The sequence below is a fragment of the Oryza brachyantha genome, chromosome 3 (genome assembly GCF_000231095.2).
Source record: "Oryza brachyantha chromosome 3, ObraRS2, whole genome shotgun sequence".
Lineage (NCBI taxonomy): Eukaryota > Viridiplantae > Streptophyta > Magnoliopsida > Poales > Poaceae > Oryza > Oryza brachyantha.
The window spans coordinates 19,181,328-19,200,119 of NC_023165.2; the positions used below are offsets into that span (position 1 = coordinate 19,181,328).

General features: G+C 41.2%; 3 protein-coding genes across 3 annotated transcripts; all 3 read left to right on the forward strand.

The window, feature by feature from the left end:
* Window positions 1-1,621: 1,621 nt before the first annotated feature.
* On the forward strand, window positions 1,622-4,910 carry LOC102699761 (glycerophosphodiester phosphodiesterase GDPD6-like). The gene is made up of 8 exons (XM_006650219.3): window positions 1,622-1,860; window positions 2,262-2,443; window positions 2,766-2,949; window positions 3,041-3,115; window positions 3,304-3,413; window positions 3,901-4,119; window positions 4,226-4,381; window positions 4,477-4,910. Exons 1-8 carry the CDS (start codon window positions 1,848-1,850, stop codon window positions 4,711-4,713), a joined length of 1,176 nt encoding a protein of 391 aa, XP_006650282.3. The 5' UTR covers window positions 1,622-1,847; the 3' UTR covers window positions 4,714-4,910.
* A 1,327-nt stretch (window positions 4,911-6,237) lies between these two features.
* Window positions 6,238-12,129, forward strand: LOC102710009 (pentatricopeptide repeat-containing protein At5g55840). Its single transcript, XM_015834905.2, has 6 exons — window positions 6,238-6,491; window positions 7,359-10,815; window positions 10,911-10,968; window positions 11,096-11,256; window positions 11,345-11,535; window positions 11,755-12,129. Exons 1-2 carry the CDS (start codon window positions 6,329-6,331, stop codon window positions 10,649-10,651), a joined length of 3,456 nt encoding a protein of 1,151 aa, XP_015690391.1. The 5' UTR covers window positions 6,238-6,328; the 3' UTR covers window positions 10,652-10,815; window positions 10,911-10,968; window positions 11,096-11,256; window positions 11,345-11,535; window positions 11,755-12,129.
* A 3,860-nt stretch (window positions 12,130-15,989) lies between these two features.
* Window positions 15,990-16,970, forward strand: LOC121053966 (21 kDa protein-like). The gene has a single exon (XM_040522684.1). It carries the CDS (start codon window positions 15,997-15,999, stop codon window positions 16,654-16,656), a length of 660 nt encoding a protein of 219 aa, XP_040378618.1. The 5' UTR covers window positions 15,990-15,996; the 3' UTR covers window positions 16,657-16,970.
* Window positions 16,971-18,792: the final 1,822 nt, after the last annotated feature.

An 18,792-nucleotide genomic window follows, 5' to 3' on the forward strand; every position in this document is an offset into this window, starting at 1 on the left:
CACTTGATAACCGATTAAGCGTCACTTTATTCTACGTTAGTCTACATTTAATTAGACTAAAAAACGTGTCAAAATGTTGTTCAGTCACGGATTAATGCTCTGTAACCTGTAACCTTGGCCGATTGGCCTAACTGTTTGTTCCCTTTATTTATAAAACTTTATACCGTGGGGCTTACCCCCACTGTCTTCTGTTAAGAAAAACTGATTAAGCATCATGTTAATACTTAATCTCCCTGCTATACAAGAATCCATTCCAGCTGACTTACACGCCAAAAACAAACCAAGCCATTATACAAACACCGTGGACTAATTAAGGAATATGCTTCATGCTAATCTTCTTGTTAAGAGGACATACGAAACGTGCCGTTTATAATTTAGGCATCGAGCCGTATCTTTTGGCTTATATTAAGCAGGAATGAAATAGCTTATTAATAATTAAAAAATCATTTATAAGTAAAAACTTTTATAAACATGTTATTAGCGATCTAAAAACGAAGGATAAAAATAAACTTTGATAAGAAAAAGCCTTAAAATTATCTTCAAAATTAAGTTTTAAAATTTTAATTTTAACGTACAAACATAATTAAATTATTGCTGGTCCAGTCTCTTGTCAGCACTTCATCACTTCAACTAGGATGGGGTCCCTCATGAAAGACTTGACCCAAATGCAAAAATGAAATTCCACGAAACTCGAATCACACGGCCGGATTTAATTCTGGCGTTGATCATTGACCGCTGAAAAGCTTGACAAAAGTGACAAACTGCATCTCAATTTTCTTCAGAAACGGACATAAACTTGAGGACATATGGTCCTCGGTGAAGTGAACGATCATGCATGGTCCAGCTTAATTTGGTCGTCTGCTCATGACTCAAGGAGGTGGTCCCACCAGCATATTCGTAAATAAAAATTAATTTATGAATAAGACGTCTATATGATTATTCTTAACGATCTAAAAGTTAATGCTAAAACATAAACTTTTATGAAAATCCCAGAAAATCAACTTCAAATTTAGTATAATTTAAATTTTGGTTTATAAGTAAAAGCAATAAATGGGGGTGAAGAATCATGCCAATTGTAGCGAGCGTTTTCATAACTTAGGCCTTGTTTAGTTTCCAAAATTTTTTTCCAAAAACATCATATCGAATTTTTGGACACCTAAATAAAGCATTAAATATAGATGAACCAAAAAACTAATTGTATAGTTATGGAAGAAATCTTGAGACGAATATTTTGAGCCTAGTTAGCCCATGATTAGTCATAAGTGCTACAGTAATCAACATGTGCTAATGATGGATTAATTAGACCCAAAAGATTCGTCGCGCGGTTTGCAGGCTAGCCGTGAAATTCGTTTTTCATTCATGTCCGAAAACCCCTTCCGACATCCGGTCAAACATTTGACGTGACACTTCTCCCAAAAATTTTCTCAATCTAAACACCACCCTAGTACTCTCTCTGCAAGTTGCAAATTTAACAGTGTGAACATCACTCTTGGTTGCCATCTTCCATCAGCTTCGTTCTTCGTCAGTAAACTATGAAACAAGTTCATGCCATGTGCAGCTCCATATACTGGTGGGATATTTTCCACACTATATATACCCTCTTTTTTTTCTTCTCAGCTCTTAACTGGTGCAGAGTGTATACAGAGGCTGACACTGCAACCTACAAAAAAGCATGTCAACTCCAAGGAATATTCGGAGGCAGGCTGCTCTGGCTTGAGAGCTCTTCAAGAGAGCTAGTGCAGGAGAGAGAAAGAGAGAGGGAAAGACCTCTCTTCTTGAGAAGACGAGGTTTTTTAGCACAGACTAGTGCAGGAGGAGGAGAGAAGGAAGAGGAAGGAGGGTGCAGCATGGCTGCCTTCTGTAAGGCCAAATTCTTCTCTTCTCCTTACCTACTGTTGCATTTTTTTTTCTCCTGTGCTGTGATCCTAAAGCTCCTCTTGGAACCATCTTTTACAAGACACATCGATGTATGTTTATGAAATAGTACTGGGTATCTGAATATGTAACTCTCACGGAGTAATTCGTATCTGTTCTCGAGTTGGAGCTGGTGTATTTCTTCCTAATGTTCTTCAGCTCATATGGTTATGATGATAATGCGTCTTTTTCTTGGATCAAAGTTATCAGAGGAATTGGCTTCTTCAGTTCCTTGAACAAACTGATGTAAAAAAAAAAATGTTCCTTGAACAAGAGTGCAACTTTACTTCTCTGCATACTCGAACAATCAATTCTCATGATAGTTGATTGTGTGTTATTTTTGACAGGGCACATCTCTATCATTGTCCTTGTACTGCTTTCTCGAGAATCCAATGCCAATCCAGCTGCCCCTCAGCACAGCCAGCTGGATGTAAACCACAGGAAGCCACTTCAGACATTCAGGCCTTACAACATTGCCCACAGGGGTTCCAATGGTGAAATACCTGAAGAGACGACAGCGGCCTACCTGGTAAATAAGTATTCATCCTCAGTATTTGGCATCCAGAATTGTGTAACCACTTCCAAAATAAACTTACAGTAAATTTGTATTTGCTAAAACAAAGGATAAACAAAATAACAAGTGTCAAGAAGTACAGAGATGTGAAACTCAAATGCATGAACGCTTTTAACTAACAATATCCAAGTTAAGCCATGATATGATTCTATTTTAAAAGAATATCTTGGAGATCATGTCCAGAAAATAATTATTATTTTGCCGAGAGAGATTCTCTGAAGATTGAAGTCCATTATGTTAACTCAAACTCAAAGTTATGCACTTGGTCGTAACGCAGAGAGCTATAGAAGAAGGTGCAGACTTCATAGAATCTGACATACTTGCAACGAAGGACGGCCATCTGATATGTTTCCATGATGTTACATTGGACGCAACAACTGATATCGCCAATCATACAGAGTTTGCCGACAGGAAGAGAACCTATGAAGTTGAGAGACAAAATGTGACCGGCTGGTTTGTTGGTATGAGAATATATCTTTTTCGGGTGCTACTCCAACATTTTGTTTCTGTGATTTTGCTAGTAACTTTTTTTTTAATTATATTTGCTGACAGTGGATTTTACTCTTGGAGAACTGAAGTCACTTAGGGTGAAACAACGCTACAGTTTCAGGGACCAACAGTACAATGGTATCAAATTCTTTTTATTTCTGTTTTGAATGTATTGCATCCTGCTGCCTTATGTAGCTGTGTACCCTGTAGAATGTAATACACATGTTTAATCTTTGTTAATTTATGCATGTAATAATTGTTCTTATAAATACATATATATCATTTATCCTCATGATTTCAAATAATGCTCTCACACTTGATCACAGGGAAGTACCAGATTATTACATTTGATGAGTATATCTTGATTGCGCTTTATGCGGACAGGGTTGTTGGAATATACCCAGAGCTCAAGAATCCCATATTCATCAACGAGCACGTAAGTGACTTCTTCATGGAAATTCGTAAAATTTGTTGGTTCACTCAAAAGCAGAGGTGGAAAATTGCAGACTATAAAAACATGTTTGTTTGTTTGTATGGAGACTTAGTCAGATTTAGGAAATTTTGATTTTTTTTGTGGCTACTGTTTAATTTTATTGTCATAGGTCTGCATATTTTGTTTTGTTTAATTTTCATGGAAGTAGTGTATGCCATGCGCCATAGTAACTTGTCCTGCATGCCAGATTCTTATATTATGCTTAAAAAAAGAAATCTCTCCATAGAAAATATATGGCAACAAATGTACTGAAATATATGGCTAAAAGTAATTGTCATACATTTATATTGAAAAAGCAGCACCACACATTATGTAAAATTTGCGTCTCCTCAATTCCTGTAAATGTTTTTGCAAACCTCCAAATTGCAATGACAATTGTGGGTGCTTTAGACGATTGACCGGTCAATGTTTGCACATTCTTGATGTGCAGGTCAAATGGTCAGATGGCAAGAAGTTTGAGGACAGGTTTGTCGAGACGCTGCTGAAGTATGGTTACAGAGGCGAATACATGTCCCAAGATTGGCTCAAGCAGCCACTGTTCATCCAATCCTTCGCACCATCTTCACTCGTTTACATGTCAAAGATGACAAACTCCCCAAAAATATTCCTAATCGACGATACCACGGTCAGAACTCAAGACACCAATCAGGTACTACCATCAGCACATTTTTTTTTTCTGTCTTTCGTCTCATGTAAAGTTTTGGTTATCACTTATCACCCATTTTCCTATCAAAAACCTAATTTCAATTCTGCAGTCATACGACGATATAACTTCGAACGGCTACCTCGCATTCATAAGGAAGTATGTGGTTGGGATTGGGCCATGGAAAGACACAATTGTTCCTCCTCTGGACAATTACTTGGGTCCCCCAACCGATCTTGTCGCGCGAGCGCACGCTCTGAATCTTCAGGTTACTGAAAAATCCTCCATATATAAACTGAACAATCTTCAGGTTATGATTCACATAATGAATCTTTGATGCATACTTACTTGATATGATTGCAGGTGCATCCATACACTTTCAGAAACGAGAATGTGTACTTACACTTGGACTTCCACCAAGACCCTTACCTTGAATATGAGTACTGGCTCGGTGAGATTGGAGTCGATGGGCTGTTCACTGATTTCACCGGTACTTTGCACAGGTTCCAGGAGTGCACAGCTCCATATCCAAAGAATCAAAAGACTGCAGAGGCACTGCTGCAGAAGATTACCTACATGATAAAGGATAGTGGATACTAAGCTTATGATACCAACTCACTGTACTGTCACTTTTTCAGATTTGTTTCATTGTTGTCACTACTAGAAAAGCACCATCTTTTGCAGTTTGTACAATTCTTACAAATAAAGAAGCTTGTAGAACCAAAAAAATAAATGAAATGTGTTTTCACATATCATGCTTGTGCCACTTGTTCCCAACTCTAGCAGGGCTGAAAGATAACTACTCCCTCTGTTTCACGCTATAAGACTTTCTAGGTTTGTCTAAATTTATCCGTGTATCTATATATATATTTTAAATATATGTCTAGATTTATTAGCACACCAATAAATCTAGATAAGACTAGAAAGTCTTATTGTAATAGATAAGGAACTAGCAGAAAATTTCATAGTTCTAGTGAACGGAATGGTCATTTTGGAAGTGTATATTTTGCAGATTTCATTGATGTGATGGAGGTGCAAGTCGAAGTTGACCAGAAACTACTCCCTCTATCCTAGAAAAAACATTTTTTTAGCTTTGAATCAAAGCATAGCATAACTTCAGATTTAAACTCAGAAGTTGATTTTTTTTTCCTAGGACAGAGATAGTACTCCCTCCAGTTTTAAAATAGAACAAGATTATGCCATAACCTATGCATACCATTTTTCTAAACACTGAGTTTAAGCAAACTTTATCCTAATTAACAAATATTTATTACCATAGTTAATATGAGGTAATATGCAATAATTATATATTTTTAGAGTCAATTGCTCCGATGGTACATGAACTTGCAAAATACTTGTTTTAGTGCACGAACTTCCATAGTACATGTGAACCAGGGTAGTTGGTTATAAAGGCCCATGTTTGGTCTAGATTGGTGTAAAGTAAGGGGAGCCCAAAAGAATTTTTATTATTTTTGAATATTTTTATTTTTTTAAAAAATATTAAAAATAAACTCTACCAAAAACTTAATACAAAATCTGAACTTTTTTATGATACTACCCCTAGCGTGACCTAAATAAACATTATCACTTAAGAAACAATTAGCATGACAAATATTCTTTTGGCATGCTAGTCTATTTGGCAGGACTAAATAAAACCGAAACCGGCACATCAGCCTGACTACAAAGTTTACATTTCAAAATAAGTTTTAGTTTAAAAATTTTAAAAAATAAAAAGATTAAAAAGAACAATAGAAATTATCTCCCCAAATGCATTGGATGGGACCATTTCATTCGAGAAAATTGTTATCATAACGTAGCTTTGTTGGCATACCATTTCATTAGTCGAAATGCCGTTCTCAAACAAAACCACCTCGTTAAAATACCATTCGAACTATTTGCTGCAAATAAAAAAAAATCATATTGCCATAATTGTGTTGACCAAAATGCCCCTAACTGAAACAGTCTGAACTCTGAAACAATTGAACTGCACAGCCAACTCCATCGCGCAGCCGCCACAGCCGCGGCCTCGACCCCGCCGCGCCGTCGCCTAGACCCCACCGCGGGGCCGCCACGGCCGCCTCAACCCCGCCGCGCCGTCGCCTCGACTCCACCGCGCCGCCTGACTGGTGCAGAAAGCTCTCGGTGGAATGAGCCAGCCAGGAACAGCTAACTTGGTCGGGCTCTGCCGAGACGCCTTCTTTGTTCTTCTTCTGCCATGTCGTCGTCCTCGTCTCTTGCGTCTTCCTCCTACCGCCGCAGGATCGTCCAGTTCAAAGACGCGGTTGCCCGCCCGGCCTACTGGTCTCGCCTCCCCGCCCGCGCGAGGCCGCCCGCGCACACCAGGATCGGCGCCGCCGTGCTGCCCGCCGCCACCTCAGGTAAAAAAAGCACCAAACACGTATCCGTCCGCCAAGGACGCGGTTGCTTGCATCAAACACCAAATCTTTGTTTACCTGTGGCACTCTGTCGGCCGTCATTTTCTGTCGCGACCAATTTGGGTGTAATTGTCTAAGCTCGTTTGCTGCACTCAAGCTGTTCGCTGAAATGCTTGCCTGGAGTCATGCCTGTGACATGTGTTCCCTTTTCATGTCATTGTGGTGCTTTCTTGACGTGCATTCCTTGTGTAGCCACTTTGCAAACGATCCCATCAATTTTTCAAGTAAGGTACATAAAGTTGCTGCAGATGCTTTCTTATTTCAATACAGATGAGTGCTTTTGACAAGTTTCTACTAGTAGTTAGCTATATCTTTCGGGTTTTATCAACAAAAACTGGTACTTGGTATAGTTCCCTTAAGGTCTTAACAATGTCATCTGATGATATTTTTTATTCTGCAAAACATGAATAAGCATTAAAGGGGTAAAAATGGCCTAAAAAATAAAGGGGATAATTTACCGATGCACATGTGGAGCTGTCTTGCAGAAATGACCAACTTGGCTTTTTTCTGTTTTATTCCACAGCCTCTATGTGGATTCACTCTATTTGACTTCTATTTGGTTGCACTCAAGTTCCCATGTTTGCAAATTTGCAACTGGTTTTTTTATATTGCAAGGATGTTACTCGAATGATAGTTCTGGTAGCAATTTTGCAATTTTCTAGTTACAGTTTTGTAATAACAATTCAAACCGATGGCAAATTGCAATTGCCCCAAATTACTAGATTAATTGGAACAATCTAATGTGGTTCTGCCTCTTATGAAATGCCATCAATAATTTCTTGTTCCACTGATTTCGGTTTTCTCTTTCAGCTCATGGAGTTGAGAGCAGCATCATCACGGTTTTAGCTATGCAGAAATGGGAAACCTTGAGTGAAATGGCATACAAGCCAGGGAAGCTTGACAAGGCACATGGAAAACATGCCCTGAAGATACTGAGTTCTATCATGCAACGATCAGGTTTGGATCGAATTACCCACATTTACTGCATGGCTGTGCACATCCTTATCCAAGCTCAAATGCCTTTGCAAGCAATGTCAGTGTTGAGGCATCTTGCCATGACAGGCCTCTCCTGTAGTGCTATTTTTAGCTCCCTTTTGCGGACCATTTCACGTTCTGATTCCACAAACCTTTTTTCTATTGATCTTCTTGTCAATGCTTATGTCAAGGAAGGGAAAGTACTCGATTCGGTTGTGGCAATTTTCTATATGGATGACTGTGGATTTAAGGCTTCATCTGTTCAATGCAATAACATCCTTAATGCTCTTGTCAGAGAAGGTGAATCAGAATATATTTGGTTGTTTCTGAAAGAAAGCCTGGACCGGAAGTTTCCTCTAGATGTTACCACTTGCAATATCGTGCTGAATTCTTTGTGCACTCAGGGTAAACTTAGGAAGGCTGAGAGTTTGCTACAAAAGATGAAGGATTGCTGCTTACCTAATGCTGTTACTTATAATACTATACTTAACTGGTATGTTAAGAAGGGAAGGTGTAAGGCTGCCCTGCGTATCCTAGATGATATAGAGAAGAATGGTATAGAGGCAGATTTGTATACTTATAACATCATGATAGCTAAATTATGTAAAATAAAGAGGAGCGCACGTGCTTATCTTTTGCTCAAAAGAATGAGGGAGGTTAACTTAACACCTGATGAATGCTCTTACAATACTTTGATCAATGGATTTTTTGGTGAAGGTAAGGTAAATCTTGCTATCTATATCTTCAATCAAATGCTGAGACAAAGTTTGAAACCGAGTGTAGCTACTTACACTTCATTGATCGATGGGTACTGCCAAGATGGAAGAACTGATGAAGCTCTAAGAGTTCTTTTTGAAATGCAGATCACTGGTGTGAGGCCAAGTGAGCTTACTTATAGCGCATTGTTGAATGGTTACTGCAAATATTCCAAGCTGGGATCTGCATTAGATCTTATCACATATCTGAAATTGAGAAACATATCTATCAACAGAACTATGTATACTATTCTCATTGATGGTTTCTGTCAACTAGGGGACGTTTCTAAGGCTAAACAAATTTTAAAGAGCATGCTTGTGGATGGAATTGATCCAGATGTTATTACTTATTCAGCATTGATCAATGGTATGTGCAAGAGGGGTATGATACATGAGACAAAAGAGATCTTATCAAGGATGCAAAAAAGTGGAGTTCTGCCTAATAATGTGCTATATACAACTCTAGTTTCTTATTGTTGCAAGGCTGGATATGTCAAAGATGCACTGAAGTATTTTGTGGATATTTATCGAAGTGGTCTAGTTGCCAACTCAGTCATCCATAATGCATTACTGTGTGCTTTTTATAGAGAGGGAATGATTACAGAGGCTGAGCAATTCAAACAATACATGTCTAGGATGAAAATATCATTTGATGCCGCCTCCTTTAACTGCATGATAGACAGTTACTGGAATAGAGGTAATGTACTTGAGGCATTTTCAGTTTACGATAATATGGTTAGACATGGATTGCCTCCAAATATTTGCACTTATGAGAGTTTTCTCAGAGGATTATGCCAACGAGGCCACTTGGTACAAGCAAAAGAGTTTATGGTCTATCTTCTCGAGAAACCTTGTGCAATTGATGAGAAAACATTAAACGCGCTACTTCTAGGGATTTGCAAACATGGAACCTTAGATGAAGCTTTGGATTTATGTGAGAAAATGGTCACAAGGAACTTTTTACCTGATACTTATACATACACCATTCTTCTCAATGGGTTTTGCAAAAGAGGTAAGATTGTGCCTGCACTCATCTTGTTGCGGATTATGTTAGAGAAAGGAGTGGTTCCTGATAAAATTGCATATACCTGTTTGTTGAATGGTTTGATCAGTGAAGGCCAAGTGAAGGCTGCTTCTTACGTCTTCCAGGAGATTATATGCAAAGAAGGCCTATATGCAGATTGTATTGCCTACAATTCAATGATGAATGGATATCTCAAGGGAGGACAGATAAATGAAATAGAAAGACTGATGCATGACATGCATGAGAAAGAGGTATATCCAAGCGAAGCTAGTTATAACATTCTTATGCATGGGTACATCAAGAAGGGAAAATTGTCAAAGACTTTATATATGTACAGAGATATGGTGAAGGAAGGGATCAAACCAGATAATGTGACATACCGCTTGCTCATCCATGCACTTTCTGAGCATGGATTGATTGATATTGCAGTTAAGTTCTTGGAGAAGATGGTCTTCGAAGGCATTTTTCCTGATAAGTTAGCTTTTGATATACTCATAAAGGCTTTCAGTGAGAAATCTAAGATGTCTAATGCTTTACACCTTTTCAGCTATATGAAGCGGTTACATATGTCACCCAGTAGTAAAACATATGTTGCCATGATAAATGGATTAATCAGAAAAAAATGGTTGCAACACAGTTATGAAATCTTACATGAGATGGTTGAAAGTGGGCTTCAACCAAAGCATACACACTATATTGCATTGATCAATGCAAAATGCAGGGTTGGTGACATTGATGGAGCATTTGAGCTTAAAGAGGAAATGAAAGCTCTTGGTGTTGTGCCTTCTGAAGTTGCTGAAAGTTCAATTGTTAGAGGCCTTTGTAGATGTGGAAAGGTTGAAGAGGCCATCATAGTTTTCAGTAGCATAATGCGTGCTGGCATGGTGCCAACCATTGCTACGTTCACTACCCTAATGCATGGTCTCTGTAAAGAGTTGAAGATTGATGATGCTTTCCATTTAAAGAAGTTGATGGAGTTATGTGGACTGAAGGTTGATGTTGTCACCTATAATGTATTAATTACTAGTTTATGCAACAACAAGTGTATTTGTGATGCATTAGATCTATATGAAGAGATGAAATCCAAGGGACTTCTGCCAAACATCACAACGTACATCACACTGACTGGAGCTATGTATGCAACAGGAACAGTGCAGGATGGGGAGAAACTTCTAAAGGATATAGAAGATAGGGGCATTGTTCCTGTATGTAAGCATCCTGAAAGTCTTGGAAGGAGGATGGAAAATACAATCAAAAGGTTAAACAAAATAAGGAATTGCAAAAAAGGAATGCCTTTAAAGAATGAGATTGAGCTATTGCCGATAGATCATGAAGTTGCTAATGACTGAAATCGTATTGAAATCAAACTTTATCTCTGGCGAAGTAATTTTGTTCATTTGATTACTATGGACATGTTATATGGTTTCTGTAATACCAAATATTGAGTTATCTACCATGGAAGGAGTTATCTCTGGATAAGTGGAATGTGCTTTTCTGCCTCCAGCTAATTCAGGTATATTGAGTGCTTCTGCGTTGGTGTCAACTTTTCTTTATCATCAGTTTAGTGTTAGTATGAGATACAATAATTAACCTGCATAAGCATCCCAGTGTTGCAGTGGAGCCTGAGGAAGATGACTGAGTGCAATGGGGCTCCGAATGCTGATGGGTAAGTTGCAGTAGATATACTCATAGGGCTACAGCAGGAATTCATAGGAGGGGAATTTTACCTGCTGTTTCTTCATTTATCTTTATACCTTTATATTTATGTACTGATCTTCCTCTCTCTCACTCAGAGGTAATGACAGCTGGCTCTGCTGCATACCACATTGCTAGCATGCAGGGCTGAAAGCTTGACTTTAGATGGATCTTGCTCTAACAGAAAATTATTCATTTGTTTAGAGGATTGTCAGCAGCATTGCAGCAACATCCAACAGCAACGTACCCAGGTGGCCAGGTAATTGGTATGAATGTGCCAATTTATTCAGTATTAAGCTAAGCTTCTTGATTGTTGAATCAGTGCAATTAATCCTTTTCATCTTCAGTATGGAAAGGTCGATTATGTTGAGAAATTAAACCGTGGGATACAGTAGGAGCAGTTTCCGAGGTTCCAGGTTGCTGCACCATTTGTTCTAAGAAAGCTGGAACTCTAATAACTCTAGTAGCAAGGGAACTGTGATTTTCTCTTGCTGGTTGTGCCAGGCAATCAAAGGTGCGGAGAAACAGTGTCAGAAAGGTCTGAATAGTGAATACTCTAAGTTTGGTCTTTTCCTTTTTACTTATACTTATAAGGCAAAATTTAAATTTTCAACCTTATATTTGGAGTTGATTTTAGAGGTTTTTTCATCGTAGTTTATTTTTCATCCTTTATTTTTAAATTGCTAAAAACATGCAAATAAAAGTTTTATTCACAAATTATTTTTTGGTTGCAAATATAGCGTTTGGTTTTTTTCAGGGGAAAAAGGCAAACGATCATCCTGTCTGGTAAGTCTGCTAGCATGGGAGCAGTGGAAACACTGTCATGAATGTGTTTTCGTGCTGCTCCAAGTGCATGATTGGTAGCGTGGACAGTCGAAGAGGAGGGAGCCCTGTGTTCTCCCGCTGGGGCTCGTGACCTCAGGAGTCTTTGGACTGGAGCTTAAGATGCCAAAAAGTAGTAACTGAGAAGTCATTTTCTCGGAATCTATAAAAGCTGGTAAACCCAGCTTCTGACTTCTAGTTCATTTTCTGGATTATGCAACTCATATTCTTAAAAGCTAAGGCCCTGTTTCTTTCGGCTCGAGATTATTATAATCTAGATTATTAGGAGTAACCTGAAAGAAACAAATAATATATTAAAATAGCTTATTATAATCTGATAAACTAATTTAGGTGAGCTTTTTCTAGATTATTGGGTGAAAAATTACTCACCATGCCACCACACTTTCTATTTAGACTTGCAAACTCAATAATTTAGACTTTAATAATCCAGAAAAAAAACAACTCACAACTTATTCTACTATAAATTATAACAATATAAACTCTAGTTTATAGTAATCTAATTTAATAATTTAGATTATAATAATCTTAAGCTGAAATAAACAGAGCCTAAGTGTTGTTTAAGAGAGCTTCTGACTTCTGGAGATTTTGAGATTCTGTGAGAAGATCTAGCTGTCAGAAGCTCTCTAAACAGACCCTGGGGCCTCCCGTTCTAGCACTTTGGCGGTTTCTAGTCCTTGCATGACGCGAATGTACTTGATTTAGGAAGGTGTGGTGGTGTGTTGTATTGTGCTTTTGGTACACTGTCTTTTTAATGAAATGATACGTAGCCCTCCTGCATAATCGAGAAAAGAGAAAAGCTGGGGCTTACTCAAATGTTTGTTCCAAAGGGAGGACCGTAAATGGGTTTAATATTGATGCTCCCTTATGCCCAGTTCATGTGATGGTTCGTTTTTGTGATCTTTGAACCTGGCTCTGTAAAATGATCCTTCCACTCTTGGTATGTCGACATTACACTGATATAATCTTGCTTTTTTTATTTTTTTATTATTTATGTTCACCAAAGGTATTAATGCAATGTAAGAACTAATAGTAACTTCAACAGCTTTCCATCCTAACTTGCCATCTCTGTTTTTTTGCAAATTGTAAAAAAAAAACGGTCTCTAACCGTTTGCCATTCGGGTTCCCAAATTTTAGCAATTTCTCATATCTTCTTGTTTGCGCACATATATGAGAGTCTAGGTTTTACTTGGCATCAAGGAAAGTACGGCTTCTCTCGTGCCTCCAACTGGAAAATTCACGTGCAACATTTTCGTTTTCTCTGGAGTCCCGGCGTCGCCCCTGGTCGCGGTCCCGTTGTCCGGAGGCGCTGCCCAGTGCCCAAGCCACCGCCGCTCGGCATTCCGCCCTGCCGAGGCTCGTTCCCGCACGCCGTGCCCCGTTCCCGGTCGCCTTCGCCCGCTATGCCTGCTCGCCCACTGCTCGACCTATAGCTCCGATGTTGACAACGTGGACACCGTGGAGGATGTCCTGCCGTGTGCCACTCCGCGGGCTAATGGCGGGTCCTGACAGTGATGGGGCTATCGCCCTGGCGGTGGAACGGGCGTTTGTGGAGATGGTGGCCGGACTTGAGCACGCGGCGCTGTGAGTGGAGGTCGAGCCGGAGGTCACGAGGGCGGCGGTGCGCGTCCGGGCACTAGTGTGAGGGTCGTGCGGAGGAGATCGCCATCCTCGAGCTCCGCCTGCATGTCGTGCTCGTGGTGGATGATTTGGACGACAGCAATGACGACGATGAGGTGGAGATCGGGAGCAACATGGGTTTCAGCGACGTGTGCGACGGAGGAAGAGACGAGTCGGGAGGAGGCGACTAGGGCGACGGCATTATCGATTGGGCGACGACGATAAGAAGACTAATTCTGTTTTTTGTAAGTTCAATATTCCAAACTCTTGGAGATAAAACAAAAATACCTTTGCCATATTGTTTACAAACTTGCTAAAACCCAGGATTTGTGAAACAAAATTTGGGGAGCCGTTGGAATTGCTCTAAGGGAGTTTCCAAAGAATTCTTTCATTGTGTTACTAATTTATCTGAACCAAAAAGCTTTCCCTGAAACTAGTAAAAATACTAAACCATAAATTTTCTGAGGTGGTTGAAAGCCATGGAGTACAAATTTGTCCAATATATGGCACTATTCAAAAAACTTAAAACATACATTTGAGAGATTATGCTTTAGTAGAACAACATGGTGTCTGAACACTATTATGTAATAATTAAGTATTCACGCATCAATTGAATATTATATACCGTATATATTATCGGAGAACTTTAACATATACTAATTGTCTCACCAGTTAAATTAGACCATAAGATTGAAAAGAAAAAAAAGGTGGTTCATACCACTAAGTGTATGACAGTATGAACTTAGTTTCACAACATAAATCAATTTCAGCTCACTCTGTTACCACTCAAATGGTTCTGTTACCCCCTTTTACACCTTATAAAAAAAATCCAGGTTGTAAGGGAGCAAATGCTGGTTAAAGCATTAATCTAACTGAAGCTTTTCCCTATCATCCTACAATTCATAATTGCAAGGACAGGAATTTTGCCCTGGCCTGTGCTAGTAGAGAAAAAGCGGGAAAGTGCAATACAGACGAAATGGAGTTTGCTGCGGATCAGGACCTGCACATATAAGAATTTATATTACAAGTGAAAACACAGGCTAATACTGATGGGTTGCTTTCAAAGGCAGGTGCGATCTTGGCTGCTTGAGTTGTTATTCAATCCCAAGCTATTGCAGTGCTCAAGGCAACATGACATTCGGAGAAACTAAAACATGCACACATCCTGGCTGAAATATACACCGAGAGCCCTTTGAATCACAAGAATGAAAAAAAAAAGAGAAATAGAAAAAAAACATAGGATTCTGACAGGAAAGTAAGTGTAAAACAGATGATTGTAAAATGCAGAAAAAACGTAGGAATGATCGTTTGATTGGACCACAGAAAAAACACAGGAATTTGAGGAGAGATAAAGACTCAAAGAATTTTTTTCATGATATTCTACGTCTTGTTAAATTTTCTCTAAAACTTGTATGGGAAGATATATTCCATAGGAATTTCATAGGATTCATTCCTTTGATTCAATGGGCTTTGTGGAAAAAATTTCTATAGAAATAAAATCCTCTAAAATTCCTATGAATTTCCTTTGAATCAAAGGGGGCCTGAAATGGGAATATGAAAGCATCACAGATAAACACATTCAACAAATTGATATAAATCGACATCTCTTTGATTCATATAACACTACCCACATTACACTCCTGCATCCTTGCACACATCCTCTGACATCGTGACAATGACATTACGATCAGTGACATATGGACTTATAGAAGAATGAGACCTATATATCAGTGACTATAATATCATTGTTATTGTTATAATAGTAGAGGATTCAGATCCAAATGGATATTTCATATCCTTCGTCATTACGACAATAATATTACGGTCATCGACATATGGACTCATAGAAGAATGAGATCTACGTATCAGTGATAATACTGTAAACCATAATGGCAGAGGATCTAAATCCAAAATAAATGCTTTTAGACTTGCACGCCCATCACCGCCATGACCTTCATCGCTGTTACAGCCACCACCTTCCTTCTCACACTACTTATCTTTTTTTTATTCAATCTCTGTATTCTATTCTCCAGAATCACTCTATCAGGGAGGTTGTCACCACTCCTATAATACAGGTCTAATAGCTGGTAATTATAAATAAAAGCATGGTTTAAAAAATATAATGAAACCTAAACATGCAGCTTCACTCCTGCATAGTACAAATGAGACAACCGTGAATGCCATGATAAGCATATCTAAATTAGTAGAAGGTAGACAGTACCTCGTCCGTACTACTTCCATCCTAAATTAAACTCATCTTTTTAATTTATTTTATACTAGAAAGACAAACTTATCTGATGGGAGCATACGGTACACAGAAGATGCATGGCATGGCATGGCATGAGCAAGGTAGCACAATTGTATCCATTAGCTGTACAATTTGTACGCATTAACGATTTCGCATCCACAGTATCGCCGTCTCCACACCACGTACGTACAATAATTTCATTTGTTTGCACCGATATTTGTTCGGAGCATGCACATGCAGCGCGCACAGCATTATTCACTCTCAATTCACACGCACGCCCGCCCTCTCACCATGCTTCTTGCTCTTGCAATGCTCCTCGCGGTGGCGGCGGGCTCGTGCCAACCGGCGGCGGCCTCCACGGCGCCGGCGATGAGCCCTGCCGTGTCACCGGTTCCGGCGGCGGGCGGCGTCGGCGCCGGTGGCGCAGGCGGAGACGACGACGCAGGGCGGAGCCGGAAGGGCGAGGAGTTCGTCCGCGGCTGCTGCGCGCGCACACTCTACCCGCGCCTCTGCACCGCGGCGCTCTCGCCGTACGCCGCCACCGTCAACTCCAGCCACGCCCGCCTCGCCGTCGCCTCCGCTAACCTCACCGCCGGCGCCATCAGCGGCCTGGGAGGCCGGATCCTGTCGTCTACCGCCAGCACCGAGCCGGCGGCCTCCTCCGGCGCGCTCCGCGACTGCGCTGAGGCCGTCGCGTCGGCGGCCGACCTGGCGGCGCGCGCGGCAGAGCGGCTGGCCGTGGGCCCTGAGGTTCTCTGGCGCGTCCGCGACGCGCAGACGTGGCTCAGCGCCGCCATGACCTACGAGGACACGTGCGACGACGCCCTCCGGCCGGCCAGGTCCGCCCCGTCGCCGGTGAGGGCCGAGCTGCGCGCCGGGGTGCGTCGCGCCATGAAGCACACCAGCATTGCACTCGCACTCGTCCACATGCTTATCACTACTGGTGCCTGAAATAAACCCTCAAGTGTACGTATTTAAAGCACTCATTGACTCATGTACGTATTTAAGCACAGTGTCAACCTTCATACGGTTATCAACCGCCGACATTATTTGTGTTGTGACGTTAATGGTGAAAAGTTTTCAAAGTGAAAAGGATCAATTTGAACAAACATGTAGTAGTTGCAGAAGCGGATCCAGCGTGGGGATTTCATGGCCCCTACGTGCTGGATCCCCCTAGAGGATAGGGAGAGGGAGAGGGAGAGGGAGAAGGAGAAGGAGAGTGAGGCAATGGACAGAGAAATAAGAAGGTAACTAGACCCTTTGCATTCTGGATCAGTTACGGAGTAGATAGCATTAGATCCGTCCTTAATCTAATGGTTTTATTTTCTTTGATGACGTGGCATATTATTATAACTAATACTCTCTCTAATTTAAATGTTTGGTGTTATTAATTTATCATACACATTTGACCATTTATCTTATTAAAAATTACGTAAATAAAACGAATAATTAAACGTGTATCTGGCGTCAAACATTATGTACCATTTCATGGGAGACAACTCTTTCGTACACACTTCAAGCTGTCATATCAAAGGAGACAGAAATTTCTAGAATTTAAATAGACATTGCAATACCTCAGTGTGTTAAAAGGCGTGAATTTAGTAGTTGCTATTTTAAACATGGCATATACATTAGTGGCCAACTCATAATTTTATTGGGTCCAAATCTATCTATTATTTTTTAAATATATCTCGAAATAACCCATTAGCTAGAAATTAGCACAATAATCTTTGAAAAAGAGAAAAAATTGATAGTTATATTTTGGCACAAATGGAGTAGCTATCACCTTGTCTTGTCTGTTTTGCATGTGGCCTCCATAGCTGCGGTGTATATCTAGAAGAATACCTCCAAATTGGTGTACTCGTCACACTACTATAAATTCAGTCTTTGCAAACGGGTCTTAACAATTTTCGCATGCGGTTGGGTCAGCCACATGCGAGAAATACGAGAAATAGTCTGCAAAGATGGCAATCTTTGCATGCGGCCAGCGCAACCGCATGCGAAAATCCGCGGTTGCTTAAGCCTGCCGCATGCAAAGAGAAAAAACCACGAAAAAAATAAAAAAACAAAAAAAACTAGCGCCGCTGCCACCGCTCCCGTCGTCGTAGTAACTGTTGCTGTCGCTGTCGGCGCCGAGGTCCTCGTCGATGCGCCCGACCTCGCCTGAGCCAAATCCGTCGTGCCCGAGGTCGTCGTCGCCGCGCCCGAGCCAGATCCGTCGTGCCGGAGGTCATCGTCGCCGTGGGGTGGTCATCGTCGCCATACCCGAGCTTGCCGTTGTGGTCCGCCATCGTCGTAGTCGCCGCGGGGAGGGCGCAGTGCCAGATCCGCGTGGGAGGAGGGTGGCCAACCCCGGATTCGCTCGGGGGAGGGCCACCGTCCCTAGGTCCGCTCGGACCGCCACTACGCGCCGCCTCTCGAGCCCGCCATGCGCCGCCACATGAGGACTTGACGAGCCAGCCACGTACCTCATGGGGGAGGGCGTTGGATCAGGGGTCGCCAGGCAGGTCGCTGACGAATAAGTTGTCCCAAACGAGCTCCTCCAGCTGACCATCGGCGGCGTCGGGTGGTGACCTGAGGTGGCGGCATCGACACTCGGGTGTCGGGCAAAGGCAGGCCGCCGGCTACGTCAGTCGGCGAGTTGAGAAGCGGCGTCGGGCCGCTCGGTCTATGGAGAGAGGGAGGACGACGTCGGGGTACTTGGGGGGGTGAGGACAGGGGCGGGTGGTGGAGCGGTCGGCTGGCGGTGGAGCTATGAAGGTCCGACCGATGGATTGGAGGTGGTGGCGAGGGAGGTGGCGGAGTAAGGAGAGGAGAGGAGTGAGGCGGCGGCGGCGTGGATGAGGAGAGGACTGGAGGTATTAGGGTTCTCTTTGGGCCTGGCTCAACTATTTTTACATGCGGACCACCTAACCGTCCGTATGCGAAAATAGATTTTTGCATGCGGCTATTTAAGAGGATGGTATGCAAAAAATAATTGTTAACAATATTAATTTGGTATTAAATGAACTTCAAGTCGAATTTTAAAATGTTAAATGAACTCATGTGAAAAAGTTATCAGAAGCAAAGTTGAGATCTACCATTTTT